This window comes from Felis catus, chromosome C2 (genome assembly GCF_018350175.1).
Source record: "Felis catus isolate Fca126 chromosome C2, F.catus_Fca126_mat1.0, whole genome shotgun sequence".
Taxonomy (NCBI): domain Eukaryota; kingdom Metazoa; phylum Chordata; class Mammalia; order Carnivora; family Felidae; genus Felis; species Felis catus.
Window position 1 is genome coordinate 83,931,923 of NC_058376.1, and position 14,014 is coordinate 83,945,936.

Genomic DNA, 14,014 nt, shown 5'->3' on the forward strand with positions numbered 1-14,014 from the left:
CCTGTCTTCAAAGAGCAGAGTCCAATTACCCTCCCTTTGAGTGTGGGCTGTACTAATGACCCTGATAAATAGAATGTGGTGGAAGTGATGGTAATTGATTTTTCACACTGGGTGATAAAAAGCATTTTGGCTTCTTCCTCATTCTCTCTCTTGGATTACTCACTGTGGAAGAAGCGAGCTACCACACTGAGAGGACAGTGAGGCAGCTGTATGGAGAACCCACGTAGCAGGACCTGAAGCCTCCTGCCAACAGTCATGAGCCACCTTGGAATTAGATCCTCCAGCCCTAGTCATGCCTTTAGATAACTGTAGCTCCATGTCTTAACTAAAACTTCATGAGAGACCCAGAGCCAGAAGAATTCAGCTAAGCTGCCCTTGAATTCATTACCAGAGGACCATGAGACAATAGATGTTGTTTTCAAGTGCTAAGTTTTGGAGGGTAGTTTGCAAAGCAAAAAGAGATAACAAATGTATTACATAATAAAAAGCTGGTTAATAAAGTATCATACTGGCATACGAGCAAACTCTATGCAGTTTTTAAAAATAATGTTTTCTGCTTGAGATGTAGGAAACTATAAAGAGCACCATCCTCATACTTACAAGATCAAAAAATCTGGAAAATATGCAGATTCACTTTTCTTGGACCCATGAAAGAGCTCAGTTCATAGGGCAACCACATGACCTGAAATCCAAGAAAAGGCACTCACAAAGAGAGATGGGGCTCAAGCCCTTGCTTACCTGAAGCAGGCACTGCTATACACTAGCAGGGAGAATTTAGTTAATGGCCTAATATGGGCTTGCAAGAGAAAATGAAAACACTGGGGGCCGCAGATATCATGGAAATTTGCATCCACTTGCAAACTTTTTCCAATAACCCCACTGGGCACTCACAAAAATGATTAGCAAAAGTCCTAAGAAAGCAACCCTCCCGTCACAGACCAGGAGAGGGGAATATCAGTTGCTGTAGAAAAGGCATGCAACTATGCTCAGAACCTATTTCCTTATCTTTCCTACAGAACAAAAGCAGAACCAAGTGCTGAAGGAAGGGCAATAAACACAGCCTTAGAAGGCTGATAAATCCAACTGGAACTGAGGAAAGACAACAGAATAAAAACCAAATCTCTGATCCTGAGGGAGAGGCAGGAATATGTGCCAGGTCCAGAACTGCTCATAGGGAGAGGAGAGAAACTGAAGATCACACACAGCCTCCCACTCCAAGACCTGGGGGCATAGTGCCCGCATGACTGAGAATCAGAACAGAGCACTCACTCTCCAGCCCTCACCACCAGGCCGACTGACAAACATTGGCTAACAAGCAACAGTGGGATACTGCAGGAAGAGCCCAAGGTGCATGCTGAGAGAGGCTTTCTGACATATACCAGGGAAGACCTAAACTGAGGGTGAAGTGGACACGTCCATACCCTAAACACAGGTAACACTTGAGGAATTGGAAGTAACTATAGCAACAGCAGACCAAGGATCTACACAGAGGAATGAAAACTACAAGAAATCATAATCACATGAGTAAGTACAAAAGCTTTTTCCCCCTATTATTTATTTCTCTTTAAATGATGATTGATGGTTTAAATAAAAAATAACTATATGTTGTGGAGCTTATAATAAATGCAGAATTGGGGCGCCTGGATGGCGCAGTCGGTTAAGCGTCCGACTTCAGCCAGGTCACGATCTCGCGGTCCGGGAGTTCGAGCCCCGCGTCGGGCTCTGGGCTGATGGCTCAGAGCCTGGAGCCTGTTTCCGATTCTGTGTCTCCCTCTCTCTCTGCCCCTCCCCCGTTCATGCTCTGTCTCTCTCTGTCCCAAAAATAAATAAACGTTGAAATAAATAAATAAATAAATAAATAAATAAATAAATAAATATAAATAAATAAATGCAGAATTAAAATGTATGGCAACAATAGAACTGAGGCCAAGAGGGAAGAAGTTGAAGTATACTGTTGTAAGTTTCTATATTATAGGTGAAGTGTTGTAGAATCATTTGAAGATCCGTTGTGATACCTTAAAGATATATACTGTAAACTCTAAAGCAAACACTAAAATAAACATGCAGAGTTTTAAAAAATAATCCAACAAATGAAATAAAATGGAATTTAAAATATGCAACTAATGCAAGAGTTGGTAGAGAAAGAAGAGAAATGAAACCAAGAACAGACAAGAAAAATAGAAAACAATGGCCAAGATGGTAGATATAAACCTGACTATATCAATAATCATATGGTCTTAATACCTCAATTAAAGAGGAGTGATCATCAGGCATCTGGGTTGCTCAGTGGGTTGAGTGTCTAACTCTTGATTTCAGCCCAGGTTATTGACCCCAGGGTCTTGGGATCACACCCTACATCAGGCTCCATGCGAAGCATGGAGCCTGCTTGAGATTCGTTCCCTCTCTCTCTCTCTCTGTCTCTCTCTCTCTCTCTCTCCCTCTGCCCCTCTCCCTCACTCACTCTCTCTCTGTCTCTCAAATAAATAAGTACTTTAAAAAAAAAAAGAGTGATTGTCAAATGGATATTTAAAAAACAAACAAAAACACCACCCTTGTGGCCTGCTTAAAAAACCACACTAAGTATTGTTAGATTAATTAAACAAGGAGTCCATTAGACTAAGGTGGCTTTAATGTCTTAGTAGCGTAGGCAAGCAAACCAAAACCTATGCCTATAATGCCTCAAGATTAGGAAATTGAAACCTAAGCACAACCAATCACAAACAGCCAACTCAATTTTCTCAAATAATGCAACCAATTAGGCTATAGCCAATCAAATAATTTCCTTGCTTTGCTTCCACCTCTTCGCTATAGACATCTTTCCACTAGTTCCTGACAGTGAGCACTCCTAATCACTTCTGGTTTGTCACTGCCTTATTTGAATTGATTTTTGCTCAAATAAATTTTTTTTAAAATTTTTAACATTTATTTATTTTTGAGAGACAGAGCATGAGCAAAGGAGGAGCAGAGAGAGAGGGAGACACAGAATCTGAAGCAGGCTCCAGGTTCCGAGCTGTCAGCACAGATCCCAACAAGGAGCTCGAACTCACAAACCATGAGATCATGACCGACCTGAAGTCAGATGCTTAACCAACTGAGCCACCAAGGTGCCCCTCAAATAAGCAAAAATTTTAATATGCCTCAGTTTTTCTGTTAGTAGTATAAAGACACAAATAGATTAAAAGTAAAACAATGGAAAAAGTTATGCTGTGTTAGCACTAATCCAAAAAACAAAAACAAAAACAAAGCTAGAATGGCCGTGTTAATATAAAACAAAGTAAGTCTCAGAATAAAGAATATGGCAGACTTCAAGCTGTATTACAAAGCTGTAATCATCAAGACAGCACAAAAACAGACACTCAGATCAATGAAACAGAAGAGAGAACCCAGAAATGGACCCACAAATGTTTGACCAACTAATCTTTGACAAAGCAGGAAAGAATATTCAATGGAATAAAGACAAGTCTATTCAGCAAGTGGTGCTGGGAAAACTGGACAGCAACATGCAGAAAAATGAATCTGGACCACTTTCTTACACCACACACAAAAATAAACTCAAAATGGATGAAAGACCTAAATGTAACACAGGAAGCCATCAAAATCCTCAAGGAGAAAGCAGGCAAAAACCTCTTTGACTGCAGCCGCAGCAACCTCTTAGTCAACATGTCTCTGGAGGAAAGGGAAACAAAAGCAAAAATGAACTATTGGGACCTCATCAAAATAAAAAGCTTCTGTACTGCAAAGGAAACAATCAGCAAAACTAAAAGGCAACCGACGGAATAGGAGAAGATATTTGCAAACGACATATCAGATAAAGGGTTAGTATCCAAAATCTATAAAGAACTTATCAAACTCAACACCCAAAAAAACATAATCCAGTGAAGAAATGCACAAAAGACATGAATAGACACTTCTCCAAAGAAGACATCCGGATGGCCAACTGACACATGAAAAAATGCTCCACATTAAGGGCACCTGGGTGGCTCAGTCGGTTGAGCGTCAGACTTCAGCTCAGGTCGTGATCTTACAGCTCATGAGTTCAAGCCCCGTGTCGGGTTCTGTGCTGACAGCTCAGAACCTGGAGCCTGCTTTGGATTCTGTGTCTCCCTCGCTCTCTGCCCCTAACCCACTCGCATTCTGTCTCTGTCTCTCTCAAAAATAAATAAACATTAAAAAAAATTTTTTTAATGCTCCACATCACTCATCATCAGGGAAATACAAATCAAAACCACCATGAGATACCACCTCACACCTGTCAGAATGGATAACATTAACAAATCAGGCAACAACAGATTTTGGTGAGGATGAGGACAAAAAGGATCTCTTTTGCACGGCTGGTGGGAATGCAAACTGGTGCGTCCACAATGGAAAACAGTATGGAGATTCCTTAAAAAATTAAAAATAGAACTACACTACGATCCAGCAATTGCACTACTAGGTATTTATCCAAGGGATACAGGTATGCTGTTTTGAAGGGGCACATGCACCTGAATGTTTACAGCAGCACTATCAACAATAGCTGAAGTATGGAAAGAGCCCAAATGTCCATCGATGGATGAATAGATAAAGATGTGGTACATATATAATGGAGTATTACCTGGCAATCAAAAAGAATTAAATCTTGCCATTTGCAACTATGTGGATGGAACTGGAGCGTATAATGCTAAGCGAAATTAGAGAAAGACAAATATCATATGACTTCACTCATAGGAGGACTTTAAGATGAAAAACAGATGTACATAAGGGAAGGGAAGCAAAAAAAAAAAAACAGGGAGGGGGACAAAAACATAAGAGACTCTTAAATATGGAGAACAAACAGAGGGTTACTGGAGGGGTTGTGGGAGGGGGGATGGGCTAAGGGGGTAAGGGCCATTGAGGGATCTACCCCTGAAATCATCGTTGCACTATATGCTAACTAATTTGGATGAAAATTTTTAAAAAAAATAAATAATTTTTTAAAAAGAATAAAGAATATAACCAAAATAAAGAAGATTATTAAAAAATGATAAGGTGGTTAATCCATCAAGAGTATATAGCAATCCTAAACATTTACCCATCAGTGACAGAGCTTCAGAATACACAAAACAAAAACAGAACTGCAAAGAGAAATAAACAAATCCATAATTACAGTCAGATATTTCAACTCCTCTCTTGCAAGAATTGATAAAGCAATAGAAAATCAGGAAGAATATAGAATATTTGAATAACATATATCAACCAATTTAACCTAATTAACATTTATAGAACATTGAATACAACAACAGAAGAATACACATATTGTTCTTAAGTGTGCACGGAACATTTAACAAGACAGACCATTGTAATGAGCTGAATTGTGTTGTCCACCCCCACCCCCCACCCCATGTTGTGTTGGCCTTAGCCTAGAAATGCCTGAGGCACTCACCTGAACTGCATTACTCATAGAGAGCCCCCACAAACATTTCTTGCTACAGGGGCTAATATTGTGGTTGGACAGGCCCTTGTGGTTCTTACTATGACTCCAGGATGCACTTCAGCAAGAAACCATCAGGGAACTTTGCAGATTTATTACTCACAAATTCTGGAAGGTACATGGGATACCTGAGAGCCACATGGGATACCTGAGATCATGGGTAGAGAGAGGAAGAGAGCACAAACCTGGGTCTCTGCTTGGGTTAGGGTCCATGGCTGGAATGTCTAGATTCACTCTTTATTTGCTAATTTTAAGCATAAGAGAGAGAATTAGGGAATGGGAAGGGAGAAGCCAAAACAATGTTGAATAGAACAAAGTTGGAGGGCTAACAATACCTGAAATCAAGGTTTATAAAAAAGTTACAGCAATCAAGACAATTTGATCTTGACATAAAATGATAACAGTGGAACAGATACATATGGACAACTGATATTCAACAAAAGTACAAAAGCAATAGTGTGAAGAAAGGATAATCATTTCAATAATTGGATCTGGAACAGCCAGTTTTCTCTATGCAAAGCAATGAATTTGCATCCACATCTCAAACCATATACAGCCCTCAGTAAGATTAATAGATTTCTCATGAGAAATCATTGAGGCCAAAATGATATCATTGAGGCCAAATGAGAAATCATTGAGGCCAAAAGCTGATATATTTAAAGAGCTAAAAGAAAAAGATTGTCAAGTAAAAATTCTATATCCACAAAATTATTCTTCAAAAACTGAAAGAGAAATTATGACATTCCAGATAAAAACTGAGCTAATTTATCACTTGGAAACCTACCCTACGAGAAATAGTAAAAGGAGTCTTTCAGGCAGAAATTCAAGGTTACTTGACAGTAACTCGAATCCATATGAAGGAATAAACCAGTAAATGTAACTACATGGGTAAATATAAAAGACCTAATAAATATATTTTTTGTTGGTTTGTCTTAGCTCTGGCTGCTATAACAATACCATAGACTGGATGCTTAAACAACAGATTTATTTCTCAGTTTTGGAGGCTGAGGAGTCTGAGATCAGGGAACTGGCATGGTTGGGTTCTGGTGAGGGCCTGCTTCCTGACCCATAGACAGCTAGCAACCTTCTTGCTGTTTCCTCCCTTGGTGAAGAACAGAGTGAGGACTAGCTCTCTTCTTCTTCCTGCAAGGACTCTAATCTAGTCAATGGCTCCACCATTGTGACCTAATTACCTCTGAAAGTCCCCACCTCCGAATACCACCATACTGGGCCTTCAATATATGAATTTGGGGGGAACAAAAACAAGATAGCAAGATAGTCTTTTATCTGGTGTAAAAGACAAGCGCATAAAGTCTTTTATCTGGTGTAAAAGACAACTGCATAAAGTAGTCATTATAAGCCCATGATGATGGATGTACGATGTATAAAGAAGTAATTTGTATGGCAATAGCAGCAAAAACTGTGGAGGGAAGGCAGTGGAGCTATATACAAGCAAAGGTTTTATGTGCCATTGAAATTAAGGTGGTATTAGTACTAGAGGGTGAGATGTTCAATATAATATTCAGGGAAATTACTAAGAAAGTAACTTTTAATATATGGTAAATAGGACAAGGGAATTAAAACCGTATACCAGAAAAATCTTTTTAATCCATAAGAAGACAGTAAAGAAGGCATGGAGGAACAAAAAAGACATAGAAAACAAAAGCAAAATGACAGGCATAAATCTTACATTTAATGTAGTCACATGAAATGTAAATGGGTCAAACACATCAATTAAAGTGCAGGTACTGGCAGAATGAATTAAAAAAACATGACCTCATGATATGCTGTCTGCAAAGACACACTTTAGACTCAAGGACACAAATAGATTGAAAATAAAAAGGTGGAAAAAGATATACCATGTACAGAGTAACCAAATGAGAGCTGGAGTACCCGTAGTAATATCAGACAAAATAGATTTTAAAACAAAAATTGTTAATAGAGGCAAAGAAGGACATTGTCTAATTATAAAAGGATCATTCTATCAAGAATATATAAAAATCATTAACACAGAGAAGCCTAACAACAGAGCCCCAAAATATGTTAAGGAAACACTGACAGAATGGAAGGGAGAAATAGACAATACAATAACAGTAATTGGAGTCTTCAGTACCATACTTTCAATAACAGGTAAGACAACTGGACAAAAGACCAAGCAGGAAATAGTCTTGAACACTACAGACAATGGGAATGCTCCAGCCCCAACAAAAGCAGAATACACATTTGTCTCAAATGCACATGCAACATTCTTCAGGATTGGTCATATGGTAGGCCATAACATACTGACTTGTCTCAATAAATCTGAAGGTATTGAAGTCATAGGTATGTTCTCTAATCCTATTGGAATGAAACTAGAAATCAATAACAGAAGGAAATTTGAGGAATTTACAAATCTGTGGAAATTAAACAACAAATTCCTAAATAACCCTAATAATGGGTCAAAGAAGAAATCACAATGGAAATTAGCAAGTAATTTGGGATGAATGAAAATGAAGTCACAACACGCCGAAATTTATGGGATGCATCTGACACAGTGCTTAAGAGTTTCCAGTGGCTTCTGATACACCCAGATGTGGCATCTCTTCTCTAGTTAAAAGCAGGAATCCTGAAAAACAATTCCAAGACTCTGATCCTCTGATCTGCTCAGGAGATTGGTTCCAGACATCTTCCAGCAAATGTTGATTGGATCAACCATTGAGCCTTCTCCCCCAAAAGCCACAGAACCTTTACCATGTGCCAAGCTAACCCCTGTTTTCATGTACAACTTCTTCCTTCAAAATGTTCAGTGGCGCCCATGACCTCTTGGGTTGAGGCGAACTCCTCAATCTGGTGTTTTGGCCTCTCCGAAATGACACTAACTTGACATTTCAACCATACTCCCCACTACTCCCAGTACCCTCTAGTCAGGCTCATAACCACTCGAGAGATTTTGCTCCCTGTGTGCCAGGATACAGGGCACAGATTTCAGGGCTAGGCAGGCCGTAATGCAAATCTTAGCCTATTGTATGATGCTGAGTGTTTCAGTTTCCACATCAGTAAAACTGAGGTTTTAAAAACCTACCTTGAAGAGTGACATATGCATTACACAGTGCCACACACACAGTAGAGGATCCTTCTATAGAAATAAATAATAATTATAATAATATAATTAATAATTATTAATATTAATATTTATTGATGCTATTTATTGGTTGTTATATTAATAATAATAATATAATATATTATTGGTATTCTCCAACTATCCACATCCTATATGACTTTCAAGTCTCTCTAAGGTCTAACAACCATCAGGTCATCTCTGACTATTGCTTTCCTCATCTAGTGTAGCTCTAAGCAGCAAACAATTGGTCAGTCACTCTGGCTACTATTGTATATTAATAAATATTATTTCTCACCTAGGCAATAAGCAACTTGAAAATTAATATCATATTCTAGTCTAGAACACCTCTTCAGCAGTAGTACGACATAGTGCTTAAAATCCTAGACTCTCAAGCCAAACTGGATTCACAACCCAACTTCTTCATTTATTACCTAAGTGACTTTGGTTAACCTCTCAGTGCTCAATTTCCCCATCTGTGAAATGGGCCAGCAATGATAATTGTTCCCAGATAGGGCGGCTGTAGGGCTTAAATGGAGTAAGAAGAGTGTCTGGCATATAGTATCTGCTTAATCATCGTCTGTTGAATAAATTGACTCAAAGTCCAGAATATTAGTCCAAAGTTGCTAAAATTAGATTTACTGATACATATTAATCTTCACCTTCCACCATAAAAATTTCAATTTGGAAACACACCATTCGCTTTGGTAAACTTGCTTGATTAGACTGTTTATAGCAACATAGTAAGATCAAATCATTGTAGCCAAAGTTGTTTTTCAGGAAATTATTTGAGACTAAGCTGAAAGCCCTAAACCTAGTATTCAGGAGGGTATCCTAATATACTTCCTAAATGTGTATTCCTCACTGGGACTCACAGCCCTAAGAGATAAATCATTGTTTTGTCTAATTAGAAGAGAAAGGAGATAGGACATGGGAAGGTTGCCTTTCCAAGATATTGAATATTTTTTGTGTCTGAGATAAAGCACCTGAGAGTAGGCAATATCATGCCTATTGTACAGCAGAAGAAATTGAGGCTCAGAAACATTACCCAAGGTCATACAACTGGTGGCCAGATTCAAACCCAGCTCTCCCTGACTCCTAAGCTTGTACTCCTTATATTCCCTACAAGGTGATATGGCCATGGGCATAGAGCAGAGTTACCTCGGACTTTTTGTGAATACACACAGAGACAGCGCTCTAGACACGGAGTTTGAAGACTCCTGCTCACCTTCATGAATGAGGGGTTGGCTTTCCCCTGGCTGAGAAGAGTCTTTGGGTTTACAGAAATGTACTTAAGATCTTAGAGAAAAATGGAGGCCTAACTTATGAGAAAAAGAAGCTGGCACTGCCACAGGTCCTCCACGTCCTGTGGAGAAATGGTCTCGGATGCCCTTCACCTTGGCTGGAGTAGGGGGAAGGGTGTGATCCCCGCCCCTCACAAACACTAAAGGCAGAGATGAAAGTGGCTGCTTTCACACAAGGGCCACTTCTGGTTTCCTTCCCCACTCAGCGCACCACTTGGGAGGGAGTTTCAGCTACTTCTCATAATGAAAGTGACGTTGGTTTCTCTGCCACAAGTGAATGAGGGCAAAGAGGGGTATCTTCTTTGTTCCTGGAGCCTGCCCTGGAATTAACCTTGTACTATTCAGAAGATCAAGAAGTGCTGAGCCTGGCGGCAGTGCAGCAGCAGGGCCAGCCCTCTCTCTGGCTCCCCAGTCATGCCCTGGCAGCTCTCTGCAGCGGTAGTGTTCTTCGTGTCCCTGGCTGGTGAGTGACCCCCATGGCTTTCTGTGCTGCCTCTGGTCCTATTAAATCCTAATGCATGCTAGTGCCACTGACCAAGGTAAGACAGGAGAGACTGGATATAGCTGCATGGCCTTAGCTACTGTGGTATTTGGTGTGGGACTATCTCCTCCTCAACACAGAGCACGCTTTCATTTTTTTCCTCAAAGGCTTTCACAGCTTGGGCTTGTTGTCCGTGAGTCTAGTAGAGTAGGTGTCAACTCGAGAAGACAGTGACACTATACCTGGGTCCCAAATGGGTTCTGGGCACCTTATCAGGGCAAGTTTGTAGAAATCACTTAGAGTTAAGAGATGGAGAATTGAGCAGGGCTTAGAGATGGGGCTGTTGCTACACTGTCTGGGAAAAGCACATTATGCCTTGCTTTTCCTGTTTATCACGAATGGAAGTGCCGTGTTTATATTATATAAACAGCGAAGTGTGAAGGTGAATGAGATGTGGTCTGACAAATTATGCCATTTCAGAGAGGTATAAACCAAGGAGTCAAGAAATTTTTTTTTTAAGTACTACTATAATTCAGATCAGAGAAACTATCTGGGAAACTGACCTTTTTTTTTTTTTAAGTTTATTTATTCTGAGAGAGACAGATCAAGTGGTGGAGGGACAGAGAGAGGAGAGGGAGAATCCCAAGCAGGCTCAGTGCTGTCAGTGCAGAACCCTACTCTGGGCTCCATCTCACAGAATTGTGAGATCATCACCTGAGCCGAAACCAAGAATTGGATGCTTAACTGGCTGAGCCACCCAGGCCCCTTGGGTAACTGAGCTCTTAATGATTATTTTATGTGCCCACCCTCTGCTTTTATGAAGAGCATTTTGTCCCTTGGACATTGTTATCTACTTGATGGCTAATCCACAATTTCTTCTAGAAGCACTGAGTTGAACACTTGAAGGAACCAATTCTGTCCATATGGCCCTACTAATAACATGCTCACATGAGGGATGCAGAGGCACTTGACTACAACATGAACTGTCAGGAAAGTTGGGTGAAGAGTCAGGCCAGTGTCCTAATCCAGGCTGCTTTACTTCTGCCATGTTTTCAGAATTAGAGTGTCACATTCTTCTGGAGGCAAAAGGCACACTCTAAGCGAATAAAAAAGCAAAAGGTCTCAGTCTAGCAGTAACCCTCCATGACCCGTGTGTGAGCACCTGTTCAGAGAGTGTCAGATGACTGGCAGGGTCAGAAATACAATGAGAGCTCAATAAATTCACAGGCAGTTTCAGAGAAGTGTCTACCCTGCCCTTTCCTCTCTGAGCTGCAAATTCTCTAGGGTGAACCTAGTGAATGAAGTGTGTGAAGGGGCCCCATTTTCCAGATGAGGGTACTGAGGCAGGTTAGGGAATTATCCATAGTCACTCAGCTAACAAGTGGCAGCCTGAGATTTGTATCCAGGAAGCCTGGTGTCAGGGTCCATGCTCTGTACCACTGCACCACACAGCCCTGTATGCATAGGTTCAAGAGATACTTGTTGAACTGGAGATGAGCAAAAACCATTGGACATTTTGGTAGGAGAGACATAGCTTCCAGGTAAACTAGCTCTAATTTTTATCCAGTCCCTTTGCTTCCCTGGTGTCAAATTCTTCCCCCATAAAATGAAGGGATTTAAGTTTGTATCAGTTGTGTTTAGATTCAGCTGCTCATAGGAGACAAAAGATAGCAAAATAAAGGAGATAAATGCTTGTTTCTCCTTCACGTGAAGACAAGTCCAGAAGAATTCACACCAGGTCTGGTGAAGGGCTCATTATTATAGGCCCACCCTCCTATGTGTGATGTTCATTCACCTGCAAGGTCTTTTCATGGTTCTAAGTGTCTGCTGCAGCTCCAACCATCACATACAAGTTCCAGGCTGGTTTGAAAAGGAAAACACAAAGGCAGTAGAGAGGTCTTGAAGGTGACTAAGCAAGCAGCCCTACAAGCAGCCCTCCTGGAAGGCCCATATAACCCTACAACTTCTACTGCTTTGGCTCAAATCCAGTCACATATTCCCACCGAGCAGGAAAAGAGTCTTGGAGGCAGGGTTCTCTATTTCAGGGCATCAAATCCTCAGCTTGAATTTGCAGTTCTGTGACTAAGGAGAAAGGGGAGGCTGGATTTGGGAGTAATTAGCCAGCAGTCTATGCCACAGGACTGGAGCCCCTTCTTTACGAGGATCCTTTTTGAATCTCAAGTCCCACAGGAAAGTAACAGAGATAAGATTTACATCTTTTTGCTAAAACTGAAGTTTAAATTGTGCCAGAAACAGTCTTCCTGCAGCACCCAGCTGGGGCTACTTCTGCTGCCTGGGGAGGTGCCAGAGAAAGTATCTGGGGGCTAAATTCAATTCCCTGACCCTGGATATGGCCACAGGGCTCCATTTACTTGCCAACTGTGTTCCCAACTGCAGACAAAGTGTAGCCTCCAAGACCTGCCAGGCCTATTCCCTCCTGGCCCCTTACCTCATTTCCCTCCTTCCTATGTCCCCACCATACTTACCCCCTTGCTGTTATCCAGACATACCAGGCTCTGAAGACCTTGTGCCTTTGCACATATTTTTCATCCTGCCTGGGATACCACTTACTTTCTTATCTGCCTAAAGAATTTCCCTTGTGTTGGATTCCCCACTGCATCCCATAGCACTCAATACCTCCTTCTATAATAACTCTGGTCACCTCGAGGAGTGTGGTCCAGGACCAGGGGTCCTCACAAGGCTTTGGCCCCCTGAGAACAAAGACCCCATGCCTGGCATGGAGCTTGGCTCAGAAGAAGCCCCTCAGATCCGTTGAATTGGGTGTGGCAGGGAAACCAAACAAATGCTATCTGGGAAGGACCAGCCATCTGGAAAGTACCTAGAGAAAAAGCCCTTGCATGGTCACTGACTTCCCCAGGGCTGGGCTGAAAAGTCATCTCTCAGCTCCTTCTGTGGTTGTAGGGGGTCCCAGCCTTCTCACACCTTTTCTGGCAGGTCATCATCTAGAGGAGTCCAAGCAATGGGTCTCAGTCCTGGGTACCTGTTGGCTGAGACTCCTGAATCCTGGAGAGAAGATGGTGGGGGTTGGGGGTATGAGCTTCACAAATTGGCGTGTGAACTCCAGAGCTGTGTTCTTCTGAGTAGAGGAAGAGTTGACACAGATTCTGAGCTTTGCCTTGCCCTCACCTCTGCCCACTGCCCTCTTGATGGGTCTCAGACAGACTGGTGAAATAAACGAAACCTTTACAGGGTCAGAGGTCCTGTTTCAGAACTGTGACCCAGTTTTGACAAAGATTGGTCATATATGTGTGGTCATATGCATAGATTTTACAAAACAGTGTATTTTCCAGAATATTATTTCTATTAAGTACCTAATAAACATTTGAACTTTCTAGAATATTTTATAATGCACAGCATACCTACTCCTATCAGTTATCCATCTAATTCCTGCCCATCTTTTATATCCCACAGTTCTATGGGGAAATGGGGAAGGGAGAAGCCACAAGGGGAAGGAGAAGACTATTAGAACAATATTTCCCAGTTCTATCCGGGAACACACTCTGGTTCAATCTGTAACACATTCTGACATTTTTGGTCCAGCCACCTGCCAGCCCAGCCTTCTGCCCACCACAAAGCCACACACCATATCAAGACACCATGGACTGCCATCATCTCCAGCCACCCCACAAATACTTCCTGCATACAAAGCACATCTTGATGGG

General features: G+C 41.3%; 1 protein-coding gene across 5 annotated transcripts in view; it reads left to right on the forward strand.

The window, feature by feature from the left end:
• The window catches only part of LAMP3 (lysosomal associated membrane protein 3), a 51,323-nt gene that overhangs the window by 4,418 nt on the left and 32,891 nt on the right, over nucleotides 1–14,014 (forward strand). For 2 of the 5 annotated variants that reach the window (XM_045037217.1, XM_019840069.3), the window contains exon 2: nucleotides 1,017–1,524. In XM_045037217.1, coding sequence (XP_044893152.1) covers nucleotides 1,494–1,524 — 31 coding nt within the window. In that variant the 5' untranslated portion in view covers nucleotides 1,017–1,493. Of the gene's footprint in view, nucleotides 1–1,016; nucleotides 1,525–10,102; nucleotides 10,314–14,014 lie in introns of those variants that run through there. The other 3 variants (XM_019840068.3, XM_019840070.3, XM_003991887.5) reach the window with 2 other exon arrangements.